The following is a 27,101-nucleotide window of genomic DNA, read 5'->3' as shown; positions in this document are numbered from 1 at the left end:
AAAGGAACTTCCCGAAAAAGTTAATCTGTATTGAATCAGCGTGTCTGATATATTCGGCCCCATTCAAATATAGATAGACAATGTCAATATCAGTCAAATTTCTAACATTCTTGGTACCAGCACAAGAACACAACAAAGGCGGGACTGTTGTTGCTAGTAATTACACTATATGGTCAAAAGTATGTGTACTTAGCCCAACTGAATACATTTAAAATTAACTGAATTGCTAATTACAATTCACTCCAACACCAGGAGACCCTCAAGTCCTTTTACACTGGTTTCAAAACCTTGACAATGAGTTTAGTGTACTTCAATAAGCTTCCCAGTCACCAGATCTGAACCAAACAGAGCACCTTTGATATAAGGCCACTGGTGGTAATAAAAACAATCAGCTCAACTGTGCAATCAGGTGATGCCATAATGTCAACATTGACCAAAATCTCAAAGGTATTTTTTTTTTTTTTTTTTTAATAAGACGCTGGAAAAATCCTGAGAGCAAACATGAGGTCCTACCCAGTAGAGTGTTCCTAATAAATTGGACAGTGTACATTGGTTTAGTGCTATAAAATTACATATACAGTTACTGGGATTTTAGCTTTACTGCCCACCCATACATATTATGAAATCAAGCGGTCATTTGATTCTTACCTGGTCAACTCTTCCATCAGCTGAGCATGATCAGGAGGAAAAAACTTCACCACAAATCGCAGGACTGTATGTTTGGGACCTTAACACACAGTCAGAAATAAATAAATAAATAAATATCTAAATCAGTTAGATGATCCAAGCACTAAAGAAGCATGCAAAATATCAATTCATAAAAATAATTCATATTTTTATAGTTTTGTCTTTAAAACTGGTAAAAAGAAATGCACAAATACAAAACCATAAGTGCTCTTACGTTTAATCTGCTTCATGATGGGCTTCAGTAGATCCAGCCAAATCTGTCACACACAGATGAAACATTAGAATTAAATGCAGGGAAAAATTTAAAGGCCATAATATTAAAAACCTCTGCCTAATAAAGCAGAAGTCAAACTAACATCCACATGAATGTAGGACCCAAGTGTTTCACAAAAGAACATTCAGAGCTACACAATGCCTTCCTCCTATAGAGCATCCTGGTGCCACTAACCCGGCTGTCCACGTGATATAAAATAAAATGTTATGAATGCAACCAGACCACCTTCTTCCATTACTTCATACTTCAGTTCTGTTACCTGTGTGCCCATTAATGGCACTTTTGGCAGTGGACAGAGGTCAACATCGGCAATATGAACTGTCTACAGCATTGCTGCAAGCTGTGACTAACTGTATTTTCTGACAGCTTTTTAGTATAGCCAGCATGAACTTTAAGAGCTAGAGTAGCTCTGTGCAAATTAACTAAGCTAGGCTTTCTTCGCTATGCACATCCATGAGCCTTGCCTTGGGTGCCCAAGACCATGTCGCTGGTTCACCAGTTGTCCTACCTTGGACCACTTTTGGTAGGTACTACCAGTGTGCCACACAAAACCTATAATTTTAAGTTGCAAGACTAAGTTTAGCAGATTTAAGTATTAGTCTTACCATCATCTTGTGTTGATCCTGATATTCCAGTCCAAAATAATCTCCCTCCATCAGGTTAAGGTGAGAACAGACCATCTCAAACAGTACCTTGCCAGTGGCTCGTGGCTGCAAAGATAACACAAAAAGGTCAGATGAACATTCTTCTCTGCTTTTTTTTTTACAAAAATTTAAATTTAATTTAAACAAAATTTAAAGTTAGATTGAAATCGATGGCTCACAATCAATTCATCTAAAGTGTTTTTAATGGGATTGAGGGCAGACCACTGGAGTTCCTTAACACAAAAGTCTTTATTGCCCTCACTTTGTACCAAACCTGTGGCCACAATGTGAGAAGTATTTATTATATTTCATATAACTGTTGGTGGCTGAAACAAAGTTTTTTATATTTTTAATTTGTATTATTTATCTCATGTTATTTTTCTGTTTTTGTATAGACATACAGTGCCTTGCAAAAGTATTCACCGCCTTGGCTTTTTACCTCTTTTGTTAAATTACAGCCTGTAATTTAAATGTTTTTTTAATCTGACTTTTATGTAATAGATCTGCACAAAGTAATTTAAGTTGGTGAAGTGAAATAAGAAAAGAATATATATATATATATAAAAGTGTCACATGAACTGTCAGTATATATACACCTTTTCTGAAAGGCCCCAGAGGCTGCAATACCACTAAGCAAGAGGCACCACTAACCAAACAAAACCATGAAGACCAAGGAGCTCTCCAAACAAGTCAGGGATAAAGTTTTTGAGAAGTACAAGTCAGAGTTGGGTTATAGAAAAATGTCCAAATCTTTGATGATCCCCCGAAGCACAATCAAATCCATCATCATCAAATGGAAAGAACATGGTACCACAACAAATCTGCCAAGAGGGGGCCGTCCACCACAACTCACAGACCGGGCAAGGAGGGCAATAATCAGAGAGGCAGCACAGAGACCACAGGTAACCCTGAAAGAGCTGCAGAGTTCCACGGCAGAGAATGGAGTATCTGTCCACAGGACCACAATAAGCCGTACACTCCACAGAGCTGGGCTTTATGGCAGGATGGCCAGAAAAAAGCCATTACTTAAAGATAAAAATAGGAAAGAATGTTTTAGGTTTGCCAAAAAGCATGTGAAAGACTCCCCAAATGTATGGAGAAAGGTGCTCTGGTCAGATGAGACTAAAATTGAACTTTTTGGCCACCAAGGAAAACGCTATGTCTGGCGCAAACCCAACACATCTCATCACCCCAAGAACACCATTCCCACAGTGAAACATGGTGGTGGCAGCATCATGTTGTGGGGATGTCTCTCAGCAGCAGGGACTGGGAAACTGGTCAGAATCGAGGGAAAGATGGATGGTGCTAAATACAGGGATATTCTTGAGCAAAACCTGTTTCAGTCTGCCAGTGATTTGAGACTGGGACGGAGGTTTACCTTTCAGCAGGACAATGACCCTAAGCATACTGCAAAAGCAACACTCGAGTGGTTTAAGGCGAAACATTTAAATGTGTTGGAATGGCCTAGTCAAAGTCCAGACCTCAATCCAATTGAGAATCTGTGGTCAGACTTGAAGATTGCTGTTCACCAGCGGAAACCATCCAGCTTGAAAGAGCTGGAGCAGTTTTGCCTTGAGGAATGGGCAAAAATCCCAGTGGCTAGATGTGGCAAACTCATACAGACTTATCCAAAGCGACTTGCAGCTATAATTGCTGCAAAAGGTGGCTCTACAAAGTACTGACATTAGGGGGGTGAATAGTTATGCACATTGAAGTTTTCTGTTATTTTGTCCTATTTGTTGTTTGCTTCACAATAAAAAAAATTCACAGCTTCGAAGTTGTAGGCCTGTTCTGTAAATGAAATGATGCAAACCCTCAAACAATCCATTTTAATTTCACATTGTGAGCCGACAAAACACGAAAAATGCCCAGGGGGGTGAATACTTTTGCAAGGCACTGTAGATTTTAGTTTAGCATGTAAATAACCTGTATATTGTTTGGTCTGTATATAGCATTATCTGCATATCGTAGAGAGCTACTAACAGCCGAAAACTGGCGAATACAGCTGAAGTTACATCAATCAGCCACAACATTAAAACCACCTCCTTGTTTCCACACACACTGTCCATTTTATCAGCTCCACTTACCACATAGAAGCCACTTTGTAGTTCTACAATTACTGACAGTAGTCTATCTGTTTCTCTGCATGCTTTGTTAGCCCCCTTTCACACTGCTCTTTAATGGTCAGGGCTTTCCCAGGAGCACTACAGAGCAGGTATTATTTGGGTGGTGGGTCATTCTCAGCACTGCAGTGACAGTGGTGTGTGGTGGTGTGTTAGTGTGTGTTGTGCTGGTATGACACCTCACTGTCACTGCTGGACTGAGAATAGTCCACCAACCAAAAATATCCAGCCAACAGCGCCCCGTGGGCAGCGTCCTGTGACATATTTAAAAACTCCAGCAGCGCTGCTGTGTCTGATCCACTCATACCAGCACAACACACACCAACACACCACCACCAGTGTCAGTGTCACTGCAGTGCTGAGAATGATCCACCACCTAAATAATACCTACTCTGTGGTGGTCCTGACCATTGAAGAACAGCATGAAAGGGGGCTAACAAAGCATGCAGAGAAACAGATGGTACTACAGTCAGTAATTGTAGAACTAAAAAGTGCTTCTATATGGTAAGTGGAGCTGATAAAATGGACAGTGAGTGTAGAAACATGGAGGTGGTCTTAAAGTTATGGCTGATCAGTGTATATGCAATTCTGATTCATACAGCTGATTCTCTATAATTCAGGGGTGTCAATGATTAACTGGTTAACAAATAAATAAGTTGTCTGTATAACACTGCTTATTAAAATTTCATTTAAATGTATTGCCTGCAGCTGGTGCTTGATTCCCATTGAGAGCGCAGCTACAGTCTGTACACAGTAAGAATGCTGATCTGAAGCACACTTACTCCCACCCTCAGTGTGCATGCGCCAGCTGTGTACAGCCACATGTGGAGTTTCAAACCCAAACAGTACAACTTTTTTATGCATTTATGTCATTTAAATAATGAACTTTAAGCTTTTTAATCTGCTATTTTTTAATCGTTGACTAATAATGGTTGTTATATGCAAAAACAAACTGCATCCTTACTACACAAAGTCTTATGTATTAGTTAACAATAACCCACCAGATCCCAAAACAGCAAAACACAGTACGTCATCTCATCCCAGTCTAAAATATTCCAGCTAAAAAAAGCAAGCGCAAACACATTTAAACTGGCTAGGGAGTTTTAAACCACTGCTCTGGTGCATTTAAATGCAACAAAACATTCCATTTACATCCACAGAGAATTCCATGGTTCCTTTTTCACCACCATCACCCTACTTAGCCTTCTCTTCCTGCCCAGGAGAAGCCTGAATAAGCCTGACAGTGGGAGGCTACAGACTGTTTAGGCCTAAAACTCGCTCGCTTCTCTTTCTCTCTCTCAAACACTCTCACACACTTAAATTGCTGATGTCTGATGTTCTGAATGAAACTATTCATTATAGCAGAGGACAAATCACAGTCTGGCTATCTCTGTTTCACATGTATAAAACATGCACCTACATGCACATTCATTCACACACCTTGAGTTAAGAGGTGGGAGTAAGAATTTATCTACAGGGTCATACTCACAAACACACACAAACACACACACACACACAGCTGTTCTATATTATTGACGAGGGAAAATCCCACAGGATTAGACAGCCAGTGGCCTCCAGCCAGAATCACAACCCGGCCTTTGTGCCACAACCAGAACTCAACCAGCATGAAGTCTTTCCTCTTCTCTTTTGCTCTGAACCTCTCTCTGTTTTTCTCCCACAAAACACTCTGTTCATTCCTCTCAGCCATCTCCCTCCGCCTTTCTCCTCTTCATCTCTCTCTCTCTCTCTCTGCTTATGTTTTTACCCACTCTTCCCCCAGCACAAGGCATAAACACATGATTCCAAGCTAACATGCAGCCCACTCAATTACTAAAGAGTCACAAGCAAACAGAAAGCACCAGTCACTAACTCACAAGTGCAGACATGCACCCACCGACACACTCACGCAGTGTGCACGTACCCTAAATATACAGGAAATTTGTGTCTATTGCTAAATTCATTAATTCAGGACCACCAATAATGAGTAAACTTACTTAAAAACATGTTAGATGCATTAATTAATTGTTTTGGTTGAATAACTTCTGTTTTATACACCAATCAGGCATAACATTATGACCACCTTCCTAATGTTGGTCCCCCATTTGCTGCCAAAACAGCCCTGCAACTGTGATGCACTGTGTATTCTGACACCTTTCTATCAGAACCAGCATTAACTTCTTCAGGATTTGAACTACAGGAGCTAGTCTGTTAGATCGGACCACACGGGTCAGCCTTCGCTCCCCATGTGCATCAGTCAGCCTTGGCCGCCCATGACCCTGTCGCCGGTTTACCCCTGTTCCTTCCTTGGACCACTTTTGATAGATACTGACCACTGCAGACCGGGAACACCCCACAAGAGCTGCAGTTCTGGAGAAGCTCTGACCCAGTCGTCTAGCCATCACAATTTGGTCCTTGTCAAACTCGCTCAAATCCTCACGCTCGCCCATTTTTACTGCTTCCAACATCAACTTTGAGGATAAAATGTTCACTTGCTGCCTAATATATCTCACCCACTAACAGGTACCGTGATGAAGAGATAATCAGTGTTATTCACTTCACCTGTCAGTGGTCATAATGTTATGCCTAGTTGGTGTATAGTCAAAGTGTTGGATAAATCCATATATGGCCATAAACCTCATATTAATTAATAAATACGTAATAAATAACTTTGACTGCAAATGTTAAGAGAATATCAGGTTTAGGATATCACATTAATACATTTCAGGTGGCAGTGCCAGCAGTCTCCAGTAAATTAATTATCCATCCATTATCCTTTCTCTGAACCATCCCTACAGCTCCCAGCACATCAGCACCAGTTTCAATCAGTGAGTGTTTGAAAACAGATATACTGATAAGACAACAGTAAAGCCATTGTGTCCAGGTTAGCAGTCTTCATCTTTTTCTGCTACTGTTCAGTCAGAAATGCAGTGAAAGCCTGAGTGAGGTTCATGAGCCCAAACATCCAAAATGTTTACAGAGAGGCTGATGAGCTGCAATCAAGTGCAACACTCAACTCTGTAATATAAAAATGAGCTGCAGATTCCAGACAGAACAGAGCAGCGGCCTGAGGCAAGAGACAAGAAGAGACGGCAAGACTCATCACACCATGCAGGCAAATGGAAAAGACTTAAGGGCAGGACTGCTTGTCTGAGTAGGTCACAGATTGTAGCAAGGATAAATGGGGGGGATGGGGACAGGGCTAAGCAGGTCAGTACTGCTACTGTGGTGTGTCTAAGGGACAGACACTTACATGTACAAAGGCACAGGCCAATAACCACCAGTGAATAAGTATATACAGTCAGAACCACAAATGTTCAACTTAAAAAGGTATCATGGTGACGTTTTTAGAATTAAATACAAATATACAATACGAAGTCAGTGACAGAGACTATAAAAATATACAAGTCCTAGTAAACAGAGACTACACTATGAGTAACTATGGTTATTCAACCCTCAACCCCTTTGCCTTTATGACCTTTATTTTCCTCCCGTTAATTTGTCTTCCGCTGCTGAGGGATACCCGAGTGCAGTCGAGGAGAGCACGTCGCTGCAAATGCCTCTTCCGACACGTGCACAGCCCTCCTCTTCTCTCCCCTGCATTCTGCACAGGCGTCTCTTTCGCCTATCATGGTCCTTACACAGCATAACACATAGACCGGGCCCCACCCTGCAGATACGATGGCCAATTAGTATCTGCTGCAGGCACCGCCAATTATGCCCGCCAGGCAACCTGGGCATTTTTTGACACCTTTCTTATTGCATTTTCAACCATTCCAGCTCATGTCGGATGGACAGCTTTCAAGCTGCAACTGCTTTCTTTAAATCCCACCAAAGATTTTATATGGGATTTAAATCTGGAGGCCACCCCAGGATATTCCATGACTGAAGCTTTGTTTGACTTGGAAATGGACTTGGAATCAGTCTTACTGAGAAAATCAAATATTCACCAAAAAAATCCTCTTCAAAATGTCTTGGTATTTCTGTGAATCCATAATGCCAGTCAGTCAAGTCTGCCCATTTTTGCAGAAGAAAAACATCCCCACACCACTGACCCAATTCCATGCTTGACTGTGAGGAAAGTATCCTACTGGTCATAAACTTTGCCTTTGTTGCACCAGACAAACCACTGATCTATATAATTAGTTCCAGTTAAGTTCCAGTGCCATGTTAATTTGTAAAGGAAGGTCGGAATAGCTCATGGTATGGTCTTCACATTTGTTTGTTTATAGTGCACAGCTATTATTAATAGTGTGTTTAATGGTTGTATTTTTTGCTCTTCATGGTTTCGGCTACTGTTAGTTCATCTTTACTTTGCACAGATAAACGAAGATCTATTAAAATGATCACATAAGAAAAATGTATTGAGGAAAATCAAGGATCAAGACGGTTATAGATGAACATGTATATAATGTATCTCCTCTTCTCCATGTGCAACTTAATACAGCATGTCCTCAATATAAAACCCTCATATTTTATGCTGAATTATTACACTTGGTAAACAAATTTTCCAGTTTAGTTTCTGATAAGTTGGTTGTGCTTATTGTAAAGTTCTTATTGCTCTTTCAAAGTGCAACCTTGTGTGTCATGTATCAAACAGCCCAGTATACTAAACTACCAGTCTATCCAGTTTCCTGCATCTGCCCAGCCTCAGACCACAATATTTTAGCAGTCTCACTTTGGGTTCTCATGCTCATTTGTAAGGCATAGGTCAATTCTGTAATAAAGTGCCCCACATCAGCAATGAATAACCAGAAGTGTGTGATGATCAAGTTGCATAGTATACACTAGGCTTTAATCACCCACCCACACAGAAACACACAGAGTCCTGAGACTGTTACTCAATCAAGTCTTCAATTCCATTAAGACTCAGTGACCCATAGTCAGTGGAAAAACTAAATGAAATAGCACTGTAGCAGAAAATCCAATAAGAAATGGCTTATCTTATCCCTCATGCCCACCAACACTTTACTATCAAAGACAGCAACAAATTGAAAAATGACGTATGTGCAGACTGATCATTCTATCAGAGACGTCATATATCAATCACAGCAGCTCTTGTCCCTTGGAAGGACAAGGTTTGACAAATCGTTTGAAAAATGAAAATAGCTTGTTTGAAAAATAGCTTTCAGTTTAAAGTTAAATACAGTCATGGACCAAGCCTGAGGAGGAATTTTTGAGGTCTCATTTCTCAGCCACACAGCAAAAACTGCATAAGCCAAAAGTCCAGACTCAGTAACGGCTCTATACTTTCATTCTATTCAGACTGTTTTTTCTTCCTCTTAGAAACAGCTGTTGCCAGAAAAGGAATCGTGAATATTTAAATCTCTGCCTGAGTATAAACAACAACTGTTCAAAAAATCATCATGTGTCTTAGACATGTTTTTAACTCACTAACTAATGGATGAAGTCGACATCTGTCAAACAGAACAATATGTTGTTAAACCACAGCATGAGTCAAGTTAATCCACCATGAAGTTCTGTGCAGCATTTTACTTTACTTTTACTCTTCCAACTATCATCTTTCACCTGACACCAGAGATAAAAACATTACCAACTGTTTCCACATTTGTTTTGTACCAGTCTCTATACTGACAGATTCAATTTTGGCGGAAGTAGATCTGTATCATTTTAAAATGTGCCTTTTTGAATGCCTGTAGCTATTTCCCAGTAAAATACTCATTGACCTTGTATATTACTGTCATTAGTAGGGGTGGGTTTATAAAATAGATTTTTCGATTCGAATCGATCTTTATTTGAACGATCCGATATCGATTCATATAAACGCGAGATCGATCTTTTAAATACGCCCCTTTTTACGGTGCACACGGAAATCTGTTACCCCCTTTAATTTCGCGTGACCAGCCAGTGTTTTTTCATGCAACGAGATCTGACCTGCACATCAGTTTAGCATGGCAGAAGCTCAAGTTATGACCACTACACAACTTTTTGCACTGATTTTCGCTCGGCGACAGGTCGGTGCTGGATTCGGGAGGAACTCGGCTATCAAAACTCGGCTCTCAATCAATGTGAGAAACAGCGAGGGGAAACACAGGCGAGAGGTTGTAAACAGGTGGTGGAGCGCAATATAGTTTCTATCAGAATACATCAGCACACGCGAGTTTTACAGTATTTCTGACCTGATCGTTCTCTACAAAACAAAATATTTATTAACCTCCAACTCACTATAGAACAAGCCATGCTGCTCGTGTTGCCAAATCCACTCATTCATTTATTTCATCAGCGCACAAACTTTGATCTCTCGCTACTTGTTGATGTGCATGTTTGGACGTGGTATCATTAAACCTTTCATCACTTCTCACGTGTGTTTTCGTGACAAAACGTAGTTTTGGAGACCACAGAAGCTCGCCTGTGATTCCCCCTGGTGATAGATGGTGTAGTGTAAAAGCCCCCATTGCCGATCAGTCGTGTAGTGTGAACATTACAGCGACCAGGTGTTAATCAGAGTGTCGTGTAGTGTAAACTTGGCATAAGCTGTTCAACAGCCAGGTGTATGTTTACATTACATTTACAATGTTGTAGTGTGTCAAACATATAAAATAATAATAAAAAATGAATGTTACTGTTTTCTGTTTTGGATTAATTATTTATGTAAACAAAATACACAAATATTTTTAATAATGAGTGTTTTTTGTACAATTATCACATTAATTCTCTGAACATCTGTACATATTTAAACAAAACCTGTTAATGTAACTCGAATATGCCTAAATGTGTTGAATCGAAATTGAATCGAAAATCGAATCGAATCGGGACCTTGTAAATCGGAATCGAATCTAACCGGAAATTAGTGGCGATACCCAGCCCTAGTCATTAGTTGACTGAAAGTTTGCTAGACAACTCCCTGTGGAAGCTGATTGGCTAAATAAATAAATACTATTATATTATACTATTATATATACGTATATATATCAGACAGTGTTTTTCGGTGTTTTCTATTTTGTAAATTTATAAATTCAATATTAAAATGTCCCCAAAGAAGGTGCAGAGAAAGCTTAGTGGTGAGAAAAATAAAATCACTATTTGTTGTTGTATTATTACTCCTGCCAGTAGCTGTCACTGTGTATCAGGCAGAGGGGACAGTGAGTGAGAGAGAAGAAGGAATTCAGTAAAGTATTCTTTCTTTCGTGCAATTACACCTACAAAATACAACACTATTGAAATAAAGAAGGAAATAATAGAGAAATATGAGAGTTGTTGTTTCTGGTAGATACATTTTATATAAAAAGGACATTTATTATGGTGTATGGTACAGCACACGTACTGTACTGAGATGTGATGTGTTTTATGTACAGTACTACTGTGTATTGTTGTTTATTATTGTTTATTGCAGTAATATCTATTCTATAATTTAAGATTTAAGGGAAAATATACTTGTATTTATAACAAAAAAGAGCATTTAAGGCATTAGAAAGGTTAGGTAAGGGCGGGTTTGGGAGGTCTGGCACGGATTAATTCTATTTACATTATTTCTTATGGGAAAAATAGGTTTAACTAACGAACATTTTGACTTAAGAACAGCCCTTCAGAACCAATTAAATTCGTAAGTCAAGGGACTACTGTATTTGATTTTTAAACTTTATGTTTCAAACACAATCTATCTGACTGACTTTATTCAGACAGGGTTTTATGTGATCCAAGTTGTGTGACGGCCACCCTTAGCGTTACTTCACCCGGCTAGCTGGTTAGCAAACTAATTTGACTGTGTACACACATAAATCTGTGAGGAAATCACTTCAGCTACATTGGGCTTGTTGCCAGCTGCTTTTTTTGATCAGTTATACAAACTCCTTTGTCATGACAAAACGTTTGTCCTACTGAAAACAGTACTGAGAAGCAGACGATGTTTTCCACACAAAACCAGAATCATAACTTTTTCCACACTTACTGATAATGTTTGGGCTTCCTTCAGACCTATGACTTTTTAAACACATTCGCCATGAAAGTTTTGTTTCATAATAAGTCACATTCTAAACCTCAAACTATTAGATATTGTAAACACTTGAGTTTTTTAATTGATGTTTTGTTTGTACCAATGTGGAACTAGCATACTCACTGATGCTAAGCTAAAATTGACTTATTAACTTAAGGATATTTATGATAAGGTTGTGTTTATTGTAAATGAATTTTGATTTAGTAAAGGCTTGCAGCTGCATTTGTCAAAAAGGTGAAAAAATTATCCTTTGCTCAATAAGCAAATACAAAAGGGCAATTAGCAATTAGCATTATCCTTTAGCATAAGCATTCTGCTTAATGAGGATTTACAAAACCACTGGCAGATGCGGCATATCTACCAATACTACTCTCCACCGCTGACTGAGGACCTTCGCAACTGACACACGCCCCCTCCGACACGTGAGCAGTACCGAATGCAACTTTTCATCTGCACAAGGCGAGTTCATGTGCGGATCAGCTTTTTGCACACCCTGATCAGCATTATTCCTCTACTCTGCGCAGGTACCATCAATCAGCCAGCAGAGGTTGTAATTGGACCAGTTATAAAGAATCCTGGTCCGGCTTATTCCACCCTGTGAACAGCAGCCAATCGTTGTTTATGCTGGCGCCCAGCCCAGCCGGATGGCAGAGCTGAGATTCTATACAATGTATTCAAAATCCCAGCTCTGGTGTGCTAGTGTGATTTGCCGCTGCACCACATGAACCCCATCTCAGATGTTTTTAATAAGAATTTGAAACACTGCTTATAAAGAAGGACTGTTGATTCTCTATTAAGGTCTAAATAAGAGCAAGTTCACCCTGTGCAAAGGCATCATTTATAACCTACTGAAACCCCTAGAGATGGATCAGTGCTGAGGCTGATCGATGACATCAAGGGTATTTACTTGTTCAGCATTAACTCAATAATTACCTCAAATCAAATGCACTCGTGAGTCATTATTACATCCAGAAAAGTGGAGTAGAACCCCATCTGTTTGGCACATGGAGCTTGAGATGGCCAGTCCCACAACAGCTCTGTGTTCCTGAATGAGCTTGTATTACTGTGGCAGGATACTATCAGCCAGCTATCAGTGCTCATTCGAACACACTTCCTTACACACACACACAAAATAAGAGGAACAAACAGCCGTATGTGCTTGCAGTGTTGACATAAGCCAGCATGTGCTAATGTAACAGGCATACAGCTGCTGTTTGTCTATTCTACCGTAATCATACGGTTCAGAACTATGGTACTGTGTTTTACAGCAATCTGTCTGATGCCGTGTTAAGCTAAAATGCTGGAATATTTTGCAAGATATTTAATGTTGGGTTTAAGGAACAAACCTTTTTACATCTAAATGGGGAAACATGCATTAATGACTTATTGTAATGTGCCTAATGAGTCAAAAAAGAACATCTAAGGCTCAATATGGCAATGCTATTAAGCACAGTTTAAGTAAGTCTGTGTATATTCACTGTGATATGTGATATGTATATTATAATAAATGGTAAATTAACGATATATTTTTACCTTAAGCTCTAATAAAGAATAAAACATTTTTCACACTTTGCCTATTAACTCATTTTAGGAACATTGGAGAAATGTTGGAGGAACTAAAAGATCTATGTTAATTGTACTACTACATGTATACTGTCATCATGGCACATAATACAAGGCATAATACATACACTATACTGTACACTGATCAGCCATAACATTAAAACCACCTCCTTGTTTCTACACTCACTGTCCATTTTATCAGCTCCACTTACCATATAGAAGCACTTTTTAGTTCTACAATTACTGAATGCAGTCCATCTATTTTAGCCTTCTTTCACCCTGTTCTTCAATGGTCAGGACCCCCAAAGGACCACCACAGAAAAGATATTATTTAGGTGGTGGATCATTCTCAGCACTGCAGTGATACTGACATGGTGGTGGTGTGTTAGTGTGTGTTGTGCTGGTATGAGTGGATCAGACACAGCAGTGCTGCTTGAGTTTTTAAATACCGTGTCCACTCACTGTCCACTCTATTAGACACTCCTACCTGGTTGGTCCACCTTGTAGATGTGAAGTCAGAGACGATCGCTCATCTATTGCTCCTGTTTGAGTTGGTCATCTTCTAGACCTTCATCAGTGGTCACAGGACGCTGCTCACGGGGTGCTGTTGGCTGGATATTTTTGGCTGGGGGACTATTCTCTGTCCAGCAGTGACAGTGAGGTGTTTAAAAACTCCATCAGCACTGCTGTGTCTGATCCACTCATACCAGAACAACACACACCAACACACCACCACCATGTCAGTGTAACTGCAGTACTGTGAATGATCCACCATCCAAATAATACCTGCTCTGTGGTGGTCCTGGGAGAGCCCTGACCATTGAAGAACAGCAAGAAAGGGGGGTAACAAAGTATGTAGAGAAACAGATGGATTACAGTCAGTAATTGTAGAACTATAAAGTGCTTCTATATGGTAAGTGAAGCCAGTAAAATAGACAGTGAGTGTAGAAACAAGGAGGTGTGAGGATACCCCTACTAAATCATATAAATTATGTAAATAATACGCTTCTAACTTGTGGCAACAAACATTGGTAGCTCAATTTGAAATTCAATTAATGTTACACCAGGAATCAATTCTGAGCTTTGTGGCTGGAGATATTTTTTATCACAGGCTTCTTTTTACACATATCTTTTAAGCTAAAATTGAGCAATTCTAATGACAAGTTTGCCACATGAGAAATGTTTGCAGCAATTGTGAGTGGGTAAATCTCTGAACCTCCAATTGCTGACCTTGTATTCAGTTGGAACTGTAATTCACTTTAGGTAAAAGTATCTGACAAACGCTGTGAATGTTAATGTATAAGGAGCTGACTACAAATGAAATTGCTGTTTGTCTTTGTCTAGTGCAAACATTGCAGACACTTCTGTTTGAAAACTTAAGAATTAGAGTTAGAGAACTAAATTAAATAAAAAAGAAAAGTACATTTCGATAATAAAGATTGAGTTTGTTTGTTTGTTTGTTTGGGTTTATTGCCATATCAGCAACATACTGGCTATATTTATAGCATATAAAGATATTGAAACTGCACATCATTATTTGTTCAGATCATTTGTTTCATATCAAGTCTGTCTAAAAAAGTTCAGAATTTTAATTGGAAGAATCTTCTTGAGTCTTTCATGTTCTCAACCCTATAAAAGTCGTCTCTGATGACTGAAATTCTAGGACATTCTAACAAAAGTTTAATTGTAAGGGTTGTAGCACATAATTGACAGGTTGGTGCCTGCTCGCCAACCAGGAGGTGTAGGTGGGTGAGGGCAGTATGACCAATTCAGCACCTGATTATAATTGTCTGGTCCTGCCGTTTTTAAGAAGTCTCGGTTGTGTTTAACATTGATGTGGGGAGTTATTTCCTGCAGTTTGTTTTGGGAATAGCTGGACCAATCTTCTTGCCATGTTATTCTGCAGTAATCTTTGATTTCTGGGTAGGCATCAGTTGTTGGGATGTATCTCCTAGCAATCTCTTTGTTTCTCGCTTCCTTCGCCAAGCTATCTGCTTTTTCATTTCTTCTATGCCACTATGACTGGGAATCCAGCAGTAAAAAATAGAGTATTTTAAGTCAGGATTGGCCCTGGTATACTTCACTTTGGGCATTTCATTTATGAAGCTTAAGAGCAGTTTTAACTCAGTACTTAGGGCACAGATAAGCCAACAGCACATTAAAATAATTCTATAATAAATAATTAAAATAATGCTAAAATAATAGTCCTAATAAAAAGTATTTTTTCAATTCTTCATGAAAACAAAACCTCTAAACTGCAATATGATACTAGCAACTAGCAAAGATTTGCCAAAAAGAACTCGAGCTGACAAAAACCATAACTGCTGCCATGTAAGAAGCAGCTGTAGCTCTACCTATAGCTTTACCTATAGCTCTACCAAACCCTGACAGAAGCAGTGTGTATGTAAGAAGCAGCTATAGCTCTACCTATAGCTCTAGACAGAAGCAGTGTATATGTAAGAAGCAGCCATAGCTCTGAAGCAGGGTATCAATTTAGTGTGAGGGTGGCTGCTTTTTTTTTAAAATAAATTAATAACAAAACACAATAGAAACATCATAAGACCACATAATACTCATCCTTACAGCTTGGTATTTAAACAGTAGAACTTCCCTGAGCATTGTAAACCCTACATTGCTCACACTGTAACAAGTAACAAGTGGAAGTTGCATTGGATAAAAGTGTCAGCTAAATGCCATAAATTTAAATGCAGGTAGGTCATTTGGTTGGAAAGGAAAGCAGAAGAACCGGTCCACACCAGGGGGCAAATACAAATTAAATCCTATTTGTAGGTCTCACCCACCTGATTATCTCCTCTCATGCCTTTACATAACACTGTTCACAACAGGAACGAGAGAAAGAAAAAGAGCGAGTAATCGGACTCGACGCGTATGGTTAAAAGATGAGTCACGTAAAGGCTTACTGAACAGAGCCAAGCCCTTTTCTATAGAGTAGTTAGATCTTCATCATAGTTCTCTTTGTAGACTGGTACTAATGCGCACACACACACACACAGACACACACACACACACACACACACACACACACACACACACAGACACACACACAGACAGAGAGAGAGAGAAATCTATAAAACCATGTTTCCATGGAAACTTTTGCCCAGCAGTGATAGGGGAGTTTCTGCAGCAGTCTATAGTTGTAACACACCAGCCGGTCTTCAGCTGCACGAGCCTCCAGCGTACAGCCGGTCGTCTGGGGGGAGTGATACTAAACGTGCAATAAAAGCACAGTTCTTCTAATGAAGCTTCACTAATACATTCATTCACATTCATCTAAATCTCTCAGATCCAGCGCTGCTAAAGAACAAGGCTTAATCGTTTAAAAACAGCAGCTTTCATTAAGTACATTTAATTGCCCATCACGTGCCTTAGCAGACCCCAGGAGAGGCGTGCAATAAAGTAACAGCCGCTAAATTAAATTCAGCTACTCAGAAAGAGTCTGTCCTAATTCGACTGTGTATAATAAACTTAGATTTATAGTCTTTCCAAAGCAATTAAATTCAGGACACGAGTCTACATCACCAAGATTGATACTGAAATAATTGTAGCCTTCTGCAAACATTCTGACAAAAACGTTATAGACCAACACAAATGCAAATATTTTGGAATTCATTTTAATGCTAAATGTTGCCAATCTGATGGATTTGCCAGTTAAAGCTTAGGCTTAAAACTGAGTTTTTTTTATTTTATTTTAATCACTACCATTAATATTATGACCAGTTTATTTGGTTTATAACTAGTACAAGCAGGAGCAGATGGCCAGTAAAAGATTAGTCCAGTCCAGCCCACATAAACATAATAACATTTATGATATCTTTGGTTGTTCAGGCATGGTTTGACTGGAGGAGCATTTTACTAAATGTAGAACAAAATCAAGCACTCACAGATGAGCCAACAGCAGATTTAAATAATGCTAAAGTCTTTTTCCATTTCTTCATGAAAACAAAACCTCTAAACAGCGATATATTTAATGCCAAAATGAACTCGGGTGATCAAATCTGGACGCAAAAAAGTAGATCCATAGCAACAACAAAAACAAGCTGACAAAAAACCGTAACTGCTGCAACGTAACCATATAACTCTACCAAACCCTGACAGAAGCAGTGTATCACTTCAGTGTGAGGGTGTCTTTTTTTTTTTTTTTTTTTTTAATAAAAAATGCAAATTAATAACAAGACACGAAAGAAATATTATCAGACCACAAAATACTCTAGCTTGCAGCTTGGTATGTAAACAGCATGTCGCCTGCTGCCTGAGGGACAGATCTGTATTAAAAGAAATGCCCAGATTACATAAAAAAAAACCTAAAACGTATAAATACACCACACGATGAAAACCTTCCACAGGTTTACATAAGCAGTAGAATAACATTTCTGTTCCCTTATCAGAGCTGTCACAGCATTTAGTTCCGCAAGGTATTTAAATGAACTACAGTCATCCGGTCAGACAAAACTAATCACCAGCATCCTTATACAAAAACTACAACAGTAAAGTTCAATTTTACCCAAATCGATGAAATTATGGTTCGAAGTAATAAGTGTGCAAATACCAGAAACTGATTAACATAAAGCAAAAAAGCTGTTTTATTATTCTTTTACATATAAATAAATACGTCGATTTTTCTTAAAAAAAGAAAAAAGCCCCAAAAGTTTGAAAAATAGTCCTAAAAATAAGTTCCTGTGTGTTTGATTTAAGGGTGTTCCTATATACTTTTCTGTGTTTTTCTTATAGCCACAGAGCAAGAAGGATTAGAATAGAATTGCGTTCACAACAGGAACTTTCTTAGGGAAGTTCACAAGTTTTTTTTAAACTCAGTTTCTAATTTCTAACCAGACAATAAAGGGTTGTTTAATTATAGCCACAAAAACATTTTTGCTGAAAATAGGCTTATTTTTTGCATGTCAGCTACAGTATGTCGCCGATAATGTCAAACAGTGTTCAATGCCTAAAGTATTTTAAAATTGTTTTTAGCCAATTTCAGCTTTGCATTAATGAGAGTGTCCTTTATTTAGTATTAAAAGCAGCACAGCAAACATTAGCTTCTAACCATTAACTTCTAATTTCATACCACTTACAAAAAGTGACAAAATTGAAAACAAAAATGTGCAAGTTAATTTTTACATTGTAAAAGGGACTCTACAAGTATTTACATTTTTATAAACCCTGCATGCATGTAACTGGAATCTGTGTGTATATAAGAGGTTTATTTGCTTTTTTAAGAGCTATTTGTTTAAACAGCTACTGTGTTTCTGTACTATTGCAGCATGGTTTAATGTAGTCATGCATGGCTGCTGTACATTTGCTCTGCTGTTATTTTATATATAATCCCATCATGGGACAATTTAGTTCTAGTTCAGGATCACTTCTATGTTAATGTACTTTTGTGGACACAAAATGGACAATAGTATACTCTGTTCTTAGCATAGAGATAGTGTATAAAGTCACTAACTGTAAGAGGAAATCTGTGCTTAAAGAGACTTGACTTGTGACCCAGAATTCAGACCCTAAAGAGTTAAGTAGATGTGAGCCAGCGGATAAGAATAACATTCCAGTGGGAAATTCCTGTCTGGAAAGGACAAGAAGAGCACATAAGTTCTGGGAGCACATAAAAGACCCCATCCAAATGGCCAGTCTGTGCATTACACCTACAAGTCATTCAGGCAGAACATAAATAACATGCTGTTATTTCACCCCAACCCCCTCCCAGAAAACTAAGGATTTATACAATTAAACATTCATGCAGAATTAGATTTTACTTTAAATAAAGTGTTTATGAGTTGAATGATGTTAATAAATAATACTGTTGATCTTAAAACCTACTGCTAGCCTGTATGACCTAAAGTTAGGTTACAACATGATTAACAACCCTTACCTTGCATCTGCTGTGATATGTGATATATATGACTGGAATACACCAGAAAAAAATTGGATTGAACTTGACATTAGAGAACACCACACTAAAGAAATAGCTTCAGGTAAACTCCAGGCTTTTGTTCTTCCATCAACCCAGCAACCATAAACGTCTAAAAAAGTGAGGCATTACAGTATCAGATTCCCACAGCATGAAAAATGTCTACGCTTGCTTTAAAGGCAGTTACAAGTTTGACTGCAGAAGCAGACTGTTCTTCTACATCCATCTTATTGTAAAATGTTACCAGTTCAACTGGGAATCCTGCCATTAATTTTAAGCAATAAAGAAATGTAAAAAAGTTAAAAGCTCATGGGGCAAATACAGTGCCTTGCAAAAGTATTCAGCCCCCTTGAACTTTTCAACCTTTTGCCACATTTCAGGCTTCAAACATAACGATATGAAATTGTAATTTTTTGTGAAGAATCAACAACAAGTGGGACACAATCGTGAAGTAGAACGAAATGTATTGGATATTTTAAACTTTTTTTAAAAATAAAAAACTAAAGTGGGGCGTGCAATATTATTCAGCCCCTTTACTTTCAGTGCAGCAAACTCACTCCAGAAGTTCAGTGAGGATCTCTGAATGATCCAATGTTGACCTAAATGACTGATGGTGATAAATAGAATCCACCTGTGTGTAATCAAGTCTCCGTATAAATGCACCTGCTCTGTGACAGTCTCAGAGTTCTGTTTAAAGCGCAGAGAGCATCATGAAGACCAAGGAACACACCAGGCAGGTCCGAGATACTGTTGTGGAGAAGTTTAAAGCCGGATTTGGATACAAAAAGATTTCCCAAGCTTTAAACATCTCAAGGAGCACTGTGCAAGCGATCATATTGAAATGGAAGGAGTATTAGACCACTGCAAATCTACCAAGACCCGGCCGTCCCTCTAAACTTTCAGCTCAAACAAGGAGAAGACTGATCAGAGATGCAGCCAAGAGGCCCATGATCACTCTGAATGAACTGCAGAGATCTACAGCTGAGGTGGGAGACTCTGTCCATAGGACACAATCAGTCATACACTGCACAAATCTGGCCTTTATGGAAGAGTGGCAAGAAGAAAGCCATTTCTCAAAGATACAGTGCCTTGCAAAAGTATTCAGCCCCCTTGAACTTTTCAACCTTTTGCCACATTTCAGGCTTCAAACATAACGATATGAAATTGTAATTTTTTGTGAAGAATCAACAACAAGTGGGACACAATCGTGAAGTGGAACGAAATTTATTGGATATTTTAAACTTTTTTTAGAAATAAAAAACTGAAAAGTGGGGCGTGCAATATTATTCAGCCCCCTTGCGTTAATACTTTGTAGCGCCACCTTTTGCTGCGATTACAGCTGCAAGTCGCTTGGGGTATGTCTCTATCAGTTTTGCACATCGAGAGACAGAAATTTTTGCCCATTCTTCCTTGCAAAACAGCTCGAGCTCAGTGAGGTTGGATGGAGAGCGTTTGTGAACAGCAGTTTTCAGCTCTTTCCACAGATTCTCGATGGGATTCAGGTCTGGACTTTGACTTGGCCATTCTAACACCTGGATACGTTTATTTGTGAACCATTCCATTGTAGATTTTGCTTTATGTTTTGGATCATTGTCTTGTTGGAAGATAAATCTCCGTTCCAGTCTCAGGTCTTTTGCAGACTGCAACAGGTTTTCTTCCAGAATGGTCCTGTATTTGGCTCCATCCATCTTCCCATCAATTTTAACCATCTTCCCTGTCCCTGCTGAAGAAAAGCAGGCCCAAACCATGATGCTGCCACCACCATGTTTGACAGTGGGGATGGTGTGTTCAGGGTGATGAGCTGTGTTGCTTTTACGCCAAACATAACATTTTGCATTGTGGCCAAAAAGTTCGATTTTGGTTTCATCTGACCAGAGCACCTTCTTCCACATGCTTGGTGTGTCTCCCAGGTGACTTTTTATAGATATCTTTGAGAAATGGCTTTCTTCTTGCCACTCTTCCATAAAGGCCAGATTTGTGCAGTGTACGACTGATTGTGTCCTATGGACAGTCTCCCACCTCAGCTGTAGATCTCTGCAGTTCATTCAGAGTGATCATGGGCCTCTTGGCTGCATCTCTGATCAGTCTTCTCCTTGTTTGAGCTGAAAGTTTAGAGGGACGGCCGGGTCTTGGTAGATTTGCAGTGGTCTGATACTCCTTCCATTTCAATATGATCGCTTGCACAGTGCTCCTTGAGATGTTTAAAGCTTGGGAAATCTTTTTGTATCCAAATCCGGCTTTAAACTTCTCCACAACAGTATCTCGGACCTGCCTGGTGTGTTCCTTGGTCTTCATGATGCTCTCTGCGCTTTAAACAGAACTCTGAGACTGTCACAGAGCAGGTGCATTTATACGGAGACTTGATTACACACAGGTGGATTCTATTTATCACCATCAGTCATTTAGGTCAACATTGGATCATTCAGAGATCCTCACTGAACTTCTGGAGTGAGTTTGCTGCACTGAAAGTAAAGGGGCTGAATAATATTGCACGCCCCACTTTTTAGTTTTTTATTTCTAAAAAAAGTTTAAAATATCCAATAAATTTCGTTCTACTTCACGATTGTGTCCCACTTGTTGTTGATTCTTCACAAAAAATTACAATTTCATATCGTTATGTTTGAAGCCTGAAATGTGGCAAAAGGTTGAAAAGTTCAAGGGGGCTGAATACTTTTGCAAGGCACTGTATCTATAAAAAGTCACCTGGGAGACACACCAAACATGTGGAAGAAGGTGCTCTGGTCAGATGAAACCAAAATCGAACTTTTTGGCCACAATGCAAAACGTTATGTTTGGCGTAAAAGCAACACAGCTCATCACCCTGAACACACCATCCCCACTGTCAAACATGGTGGTGGCAGCATCATGGTTTGGGCCTGCTTTTCTTCAGCAGGGACAGGGAAGATGGTTAAAATTGATGGGAAGATGGATGGAGCCAAATACAGGACCATTCTGGAAGAAAACCTGTTGCAGTCTGCAAAAGACCTGAGACTGGGACGGAGATTTATCTTCCAACAAGACAATGATCCAAAACATAAAGCAAAATCTACAATGGAATGGTTCACAAATAAACGTATCCAGGTGTTAGAATGGCCAAGTCAAAGTCCAGACCTGAATCCCATCGAGAATCTGTGGAAAGAGCTGAAAACTGCTGTTCACAAACGCTCTCCATCCAACCTCACTGAGCTCGAGCTGTTTTGCAAGGAAGAATGGGCAAAAATTTCTGTCTCTCGATGTGCAAAACTGATAGAGACATACCCCAAGCGACTTGCAGCTGTAATCGCAGCAAAAGGTGGCGCTACAAAGTATTAACGCAAGGGGGCTGAATAATATTGCACGCCCCACTTTTCAGTTTTTTATTTCTAAAAAAAGTTTAAAATATCCAATAAATTTCGTTCCACTTCACGATTGTGTCCCACTTGTTGTTGATTCTTCACAAAAAATTACAATTTCATATCGTTATGTTTGAAGCCTGAAATGTGGCCAAAGGTTGAAAAGTTCAAGGGGGCTGAATACTTTTGCAAGGCACTGTACATAACCTTAAAATTAGCAAAGGTAGAATTAAAATCATAGCTCTGTGTTTTTCAGATGTTTTTTCAGGTGTTTTCTCAACAGGCATGATTCACTTACTGTGGTGTCTAAGCTCTCCACTACAGCAGATTTTACTGTTTTGAAAAAATGTTTTCACTGTTAGAGAATTTTTATTGTATACATACATAATATAATTATTATGTTCTTAATAATTAATACCTATAGGATCTATGATCAATGCATCTGGAAGCCACCATGTCTAAGGAATCTTCAGTAGGATAAATTAACATATGGTAACAGACGATGTACAATTTTTGACCTTTGCTCTCTGGTTAAGATGCCCGCAGTAGTGGACATGTATTTAAAAGTTAGAAGTTAATAGCGTGTCTGTGAGTGGTACAGTTCTGTGCAAGACTCCGCCACTGGTAGGTAAAAAAGATGCAATCATGTTTAAGTGGAAGTGTGATAGACTCATCTCTCCTGGGCCAGTGCAGATGTGGTACAAGCAACAAGAAAACTGCAATAGGGGAGTTGGTAAAGATTATATTAGGAGAAATATTGGAGGACGGCACGGTGGCTAAGTGGGTAGCACTGTCGCCTCACAGCAAGAAGGTCCTGGGTTCGATCCCCAGGTGGGACGGTCCGGGTCCTTTCTGTGTGGAGTTTGCATGTTCTCCCCATGTCTGTGTGGGTTTCCTCCGGGAGCTCCGGTTTCCTCCCACAGTCCAAAGACGTGCAAGTGAGGTGAATTGGAGATACTAAATTGTCCATGACTGTGTTCGATATAACCTTGAGAAGTGATGAATCTTGTGTAGCTTATGAATCTTATGAGTAACTACCGTTTCTGTCATGAATGTAACCAAAAGCTATAAAACAAATCAATTAATAAATAAAAAGTTGGTGACATCGTACACTGTGGCTAAATGTTTTAATGTCTATTGACTATTGCCATTATTACACTATTCTAAACTATGCTGGGCATCAGGAAGGTTTTTGCTCTGTTCCAGGTTTTGCCTTCATTACAATAAAGGTCAATGTGAAGAGCAACTGGGACAATAGTTCTCTGTGTGTGTGTGTGTGTGTGTGTGTGTGTGTGTGTGTGTGTGTGTGTGTGTGTGTGTGTGTGTGTGTGTGTGTGTGTGTGTGTTAAAGTGAGAGATTCCACCATAAACACTTCCTTTACATAATTTTAGAAATGTTCCAGAATCCTTAAAAACCCATAGTGGGACTAGGGTGTTATTTTAAATATTATAATGGTGTACACACCAGTTAAGGATTTTTACTCCAGTTGGTTCAGATTTTTCGTTGTGGGTTTACTTTAAGCATTTACCCTTGACAGGGTGTGGAGGGAGGAGTACTGTGATGGCCACAGTGATTGTAATTTAAGTGGAACAGAAGCATAATAAACACATCCACCCACACATTCTCCCAACCCCCAACACACACACGCAGACACACACACACACACACACACACACACACACACACACACACACATACCATTAAAGCAGATAAACCAGTGATTACTTATGAATATTTGGTGGACACACACACACAACACAATTATTTGGATAGCTTATTACCACTCATTAAATAAAACTGTTCTTTTATGCTCTTTTTTATAGTCTTTTGAAGTATAATCAGGAGATGTAAACAAATCTCTCAGTTCTAGAAAAGCATTATTGTACAGTCTGGATGTATTCACAGTACGCTGCATTACATGATGGTGAGGTTCAGTCTGAAGTACCTAGTAAACTGTGGCTAAATGTAATACAAGTAGTATAAGTACCAACACACTTCTGTAACAACATAAACAAGCTTAAATAAACTTTATACTGGTGCAAAACAGTTTCTGTCTATAATTTAAATGTCTAGTAGTTCTGTCATGATTTGTTCATGATTTAAATAATATCAACACATAAGATTCAGGCTAGAACTGCAGAGCTCTTTTTACAGTTGGAAACAAAACTGGCACATGCACACTGAGGGTGGGAAAGGTTCAGTCACAAATCAGTGCTCTACAGCTCCGCTATCAGTTCAAATACACCCTCAGCTGTTAGAAATAAATGTAAACGACCTTTTTAACCAAGCGCATTAATTAAACAATGATTTTTATTCTGACAGATAAAAAGGTAAAAGGTAATTCGTTGACATTCCTACCCAGAAATTTCTGTCATCCAGAATTCTTTTTAAAAGATCAGTGACAGCTTGTCTAGGAAGTCACAAAAGATGTCAATCACTGTGGTACTGTGAAGGTGCTTTAATGCATTAAGACATGGACGACTTGCTGTCAATTTTTATTAAATTCGTAGGAAGAATCCAAGTTCTGTCTATCAAAAACTAAATCTGAAATCTAAATGGTAGAAAAAAACTGAATTAAGTGGCCTAGTTGTGCAATAACAAAGGTCATTTTTGCAGCACTGTAGTGTTTTTAAATAGACAGTTTTAAAAATAACATACGATAATTGTATTACATTTATGATCGAATTCTTTGCACACAATAGTTGCCAGAAATCTGGGACTCAGACATCAACAGTTACTAAATAGCTTTCTTGACAAAACTTTGCCAGGTCTGCATTGAAGTGATTAGCAGTTTCTGCTGATGTTCACAGCATTCGCCTTCAATCTTTATTTCATTATGTAAAAGAGGCTAATAAAGACGACTTAGACCAAAGAAGTACAGGAAATGGAGCTGTTTAGCACATGTACAAATAAACAGTCAGTCATTGTACCAGGAATAGAAAAATGGAATGTTACTACAGCACCATTCAATTGAACAATCTGTCCGATCCAGTAAAGAACTGTAGTCCAGTTTATTATTTTTCTGGTTTAAAACTAATTATAATTCAGCACATGACCACTTGACCAAGTTCTTTTTTCTATTCATATACACCAATAACATTAAAACCACCTCCTTGTTTCTACACTCACTGTCCATTTTATCAGCTCCACTTACCATATACAAGCACTTTGTAGTTCTACAATTACTGACTGTAGACCATCTGTTTCTCTGCATGCTTTGTTAGCCCCCTTTCATGCTGTTCTTCAATGGTCAGGACTCTCCCAGGTATTATTTAGGTGGTGGATGATTCTCAGCACTGCAGTGACACTGACATGGTGGTGGTGTGTTAGTGTGTGTTGTGCTGATATGAGTGAATAAGACAGCAATGCTGATAGAGTTTTAAAACACCTCACTGTCACTGCTGGACTGAGATTAGTCCACCAACCAAAATATCCAGCCAACAGTGGCCTGTGGGCAGCGTCCTGTGACCACTGATGAAGGTCTAGAAGATGACCAACTCAAACAGCAGCAATAGATGAGCGATCGTCTCTGACTTTACATCTACAAGGTGGACCAACTAGGTAGGAGTGTCTAATAGAGTGGACAGTGAGTGGACACGGTATTTAAAAACTCCAGCAGCGCTGCTGTGTCTGATCCACTCATACCAGCACGACACACACTAACACACCACCACCATGTCAGTGTCTCTGCCGTGCTGAGAATCATCCACCACCAGTGGTCCTGTAAGAGTCCTCTAAGAGTAGCAGGCTAAAAGTATGTAGAGAAACAGATGGACTACAGTCAGTAATTGTAGAACTACAAAGTGCTCCTATGGTAAGTGGAGCGGACAAAATGGACAGTGAGAGTAGAAGGTGGTTTTAATGTTATGGCTGATCAGTGTGTATTTATTAAACTATTTTTTACACTTGTGTGACACAAAAGTGCAGGCTGCAAGTCAGACAGAGTTATGGGAACACAGTTTTTCTCAGGCCAGGAGGGATCAAGCCAAAAACAACTCAGCACAATGCTTCACTACCCCCTTTTAGTCTCTCTCTCACCCTCTCTCTCTCACCCTCTCTCTCTCACCCTCTCTCTCTCACCCTCTCTCTCTCACCCTCTCTCTCTCTCTCTCTCTCTCTCTCACCCTCTCTCTCTCTCTCACCCTCTCTCTCACACACACACAAAAGCTTATGCAGCCCTTTCCTTCTACCTTATTAGCGTCTTTTCATTTTGTCTTTTTATCCGTCTCCACTTGAGCAGTGGTTTGACAAAAACGTTATATTAAAGGTCCTGAGTAAATTAAACGTATGATTTTAGACTCCACCCGGTACGATGCTGCTGCTCCAGATTTAGCAGCAACAAGCAATCTCACCAGGAAAGCAAAGCCAAAAAAGGAGTACGCTCAACTCAATTAGCCTCTAAAGATCCTAATCACTATCAGCTGTAAAGGAAAAGACCTCACAAATATTACACAAAGAAAACAGGTTACCAGATTTACACGTTTCTATAAGAAAACACAGTAGATTTACAAAAGGTTGTTTTAAATCTCAAGGCAACTTTAAACTTTAGCCGATCTTTTTAATTTTACACACAACCACATCAGTCTTGCAGACCCAC

The 27,101-nt window shown here is 39.2% G+C and overlaps 1 protein-coding gene across 1 annotated transcript in view; it reads right to left on the bottom strand.

The window, feature by feature from the left end:
* LOC134323848 (FERM, ARHGEF and pleckstrin domain-containing protein 1) overlaps positions 1–27,101 on the bottom strand; it is a 67,765-nt gene that overhangs the window by 33,698 nt on the left and 6,966 nt on the right. The window contains exons 3-5 of the mRNA XM_063005395.1: positions 1,567–1,671; positions 902–944; positions 649–727 (exon numbers count right to left, since the gene is read on the bottom strand). Of these exons, the coding sequence (XP_062861465.1) occupies positions 649–727; positions 902–944; positions 1,567–1,671 (227 nt within the window). The remainder of the gene's footprint in view (positions 1–648; positions 728–901; positions 945–1,566; positions 1,672–27,101) is intronic.

This window comes from Trichomycterus rosablanca, chromosome 12 (genome assembly GCF_030014385.1).
Source record: "Trichomycterus rosablanca isolate fTriRos1 chromosome 12, fTriRos1.hap1, whole genome shotgun sequence".
NCBI lineage: Eukaryota > Metazoa > Chordata > Actinopteri > Siluriformes > Trichomycteridae > Trichomycterus > Trichomycterus rosablanca.
The sequence above is the reverse complement of the archived record's forward strand: the minus strand, read 5'-3'. Positions and strand labels throughout refer to the sequence as shown.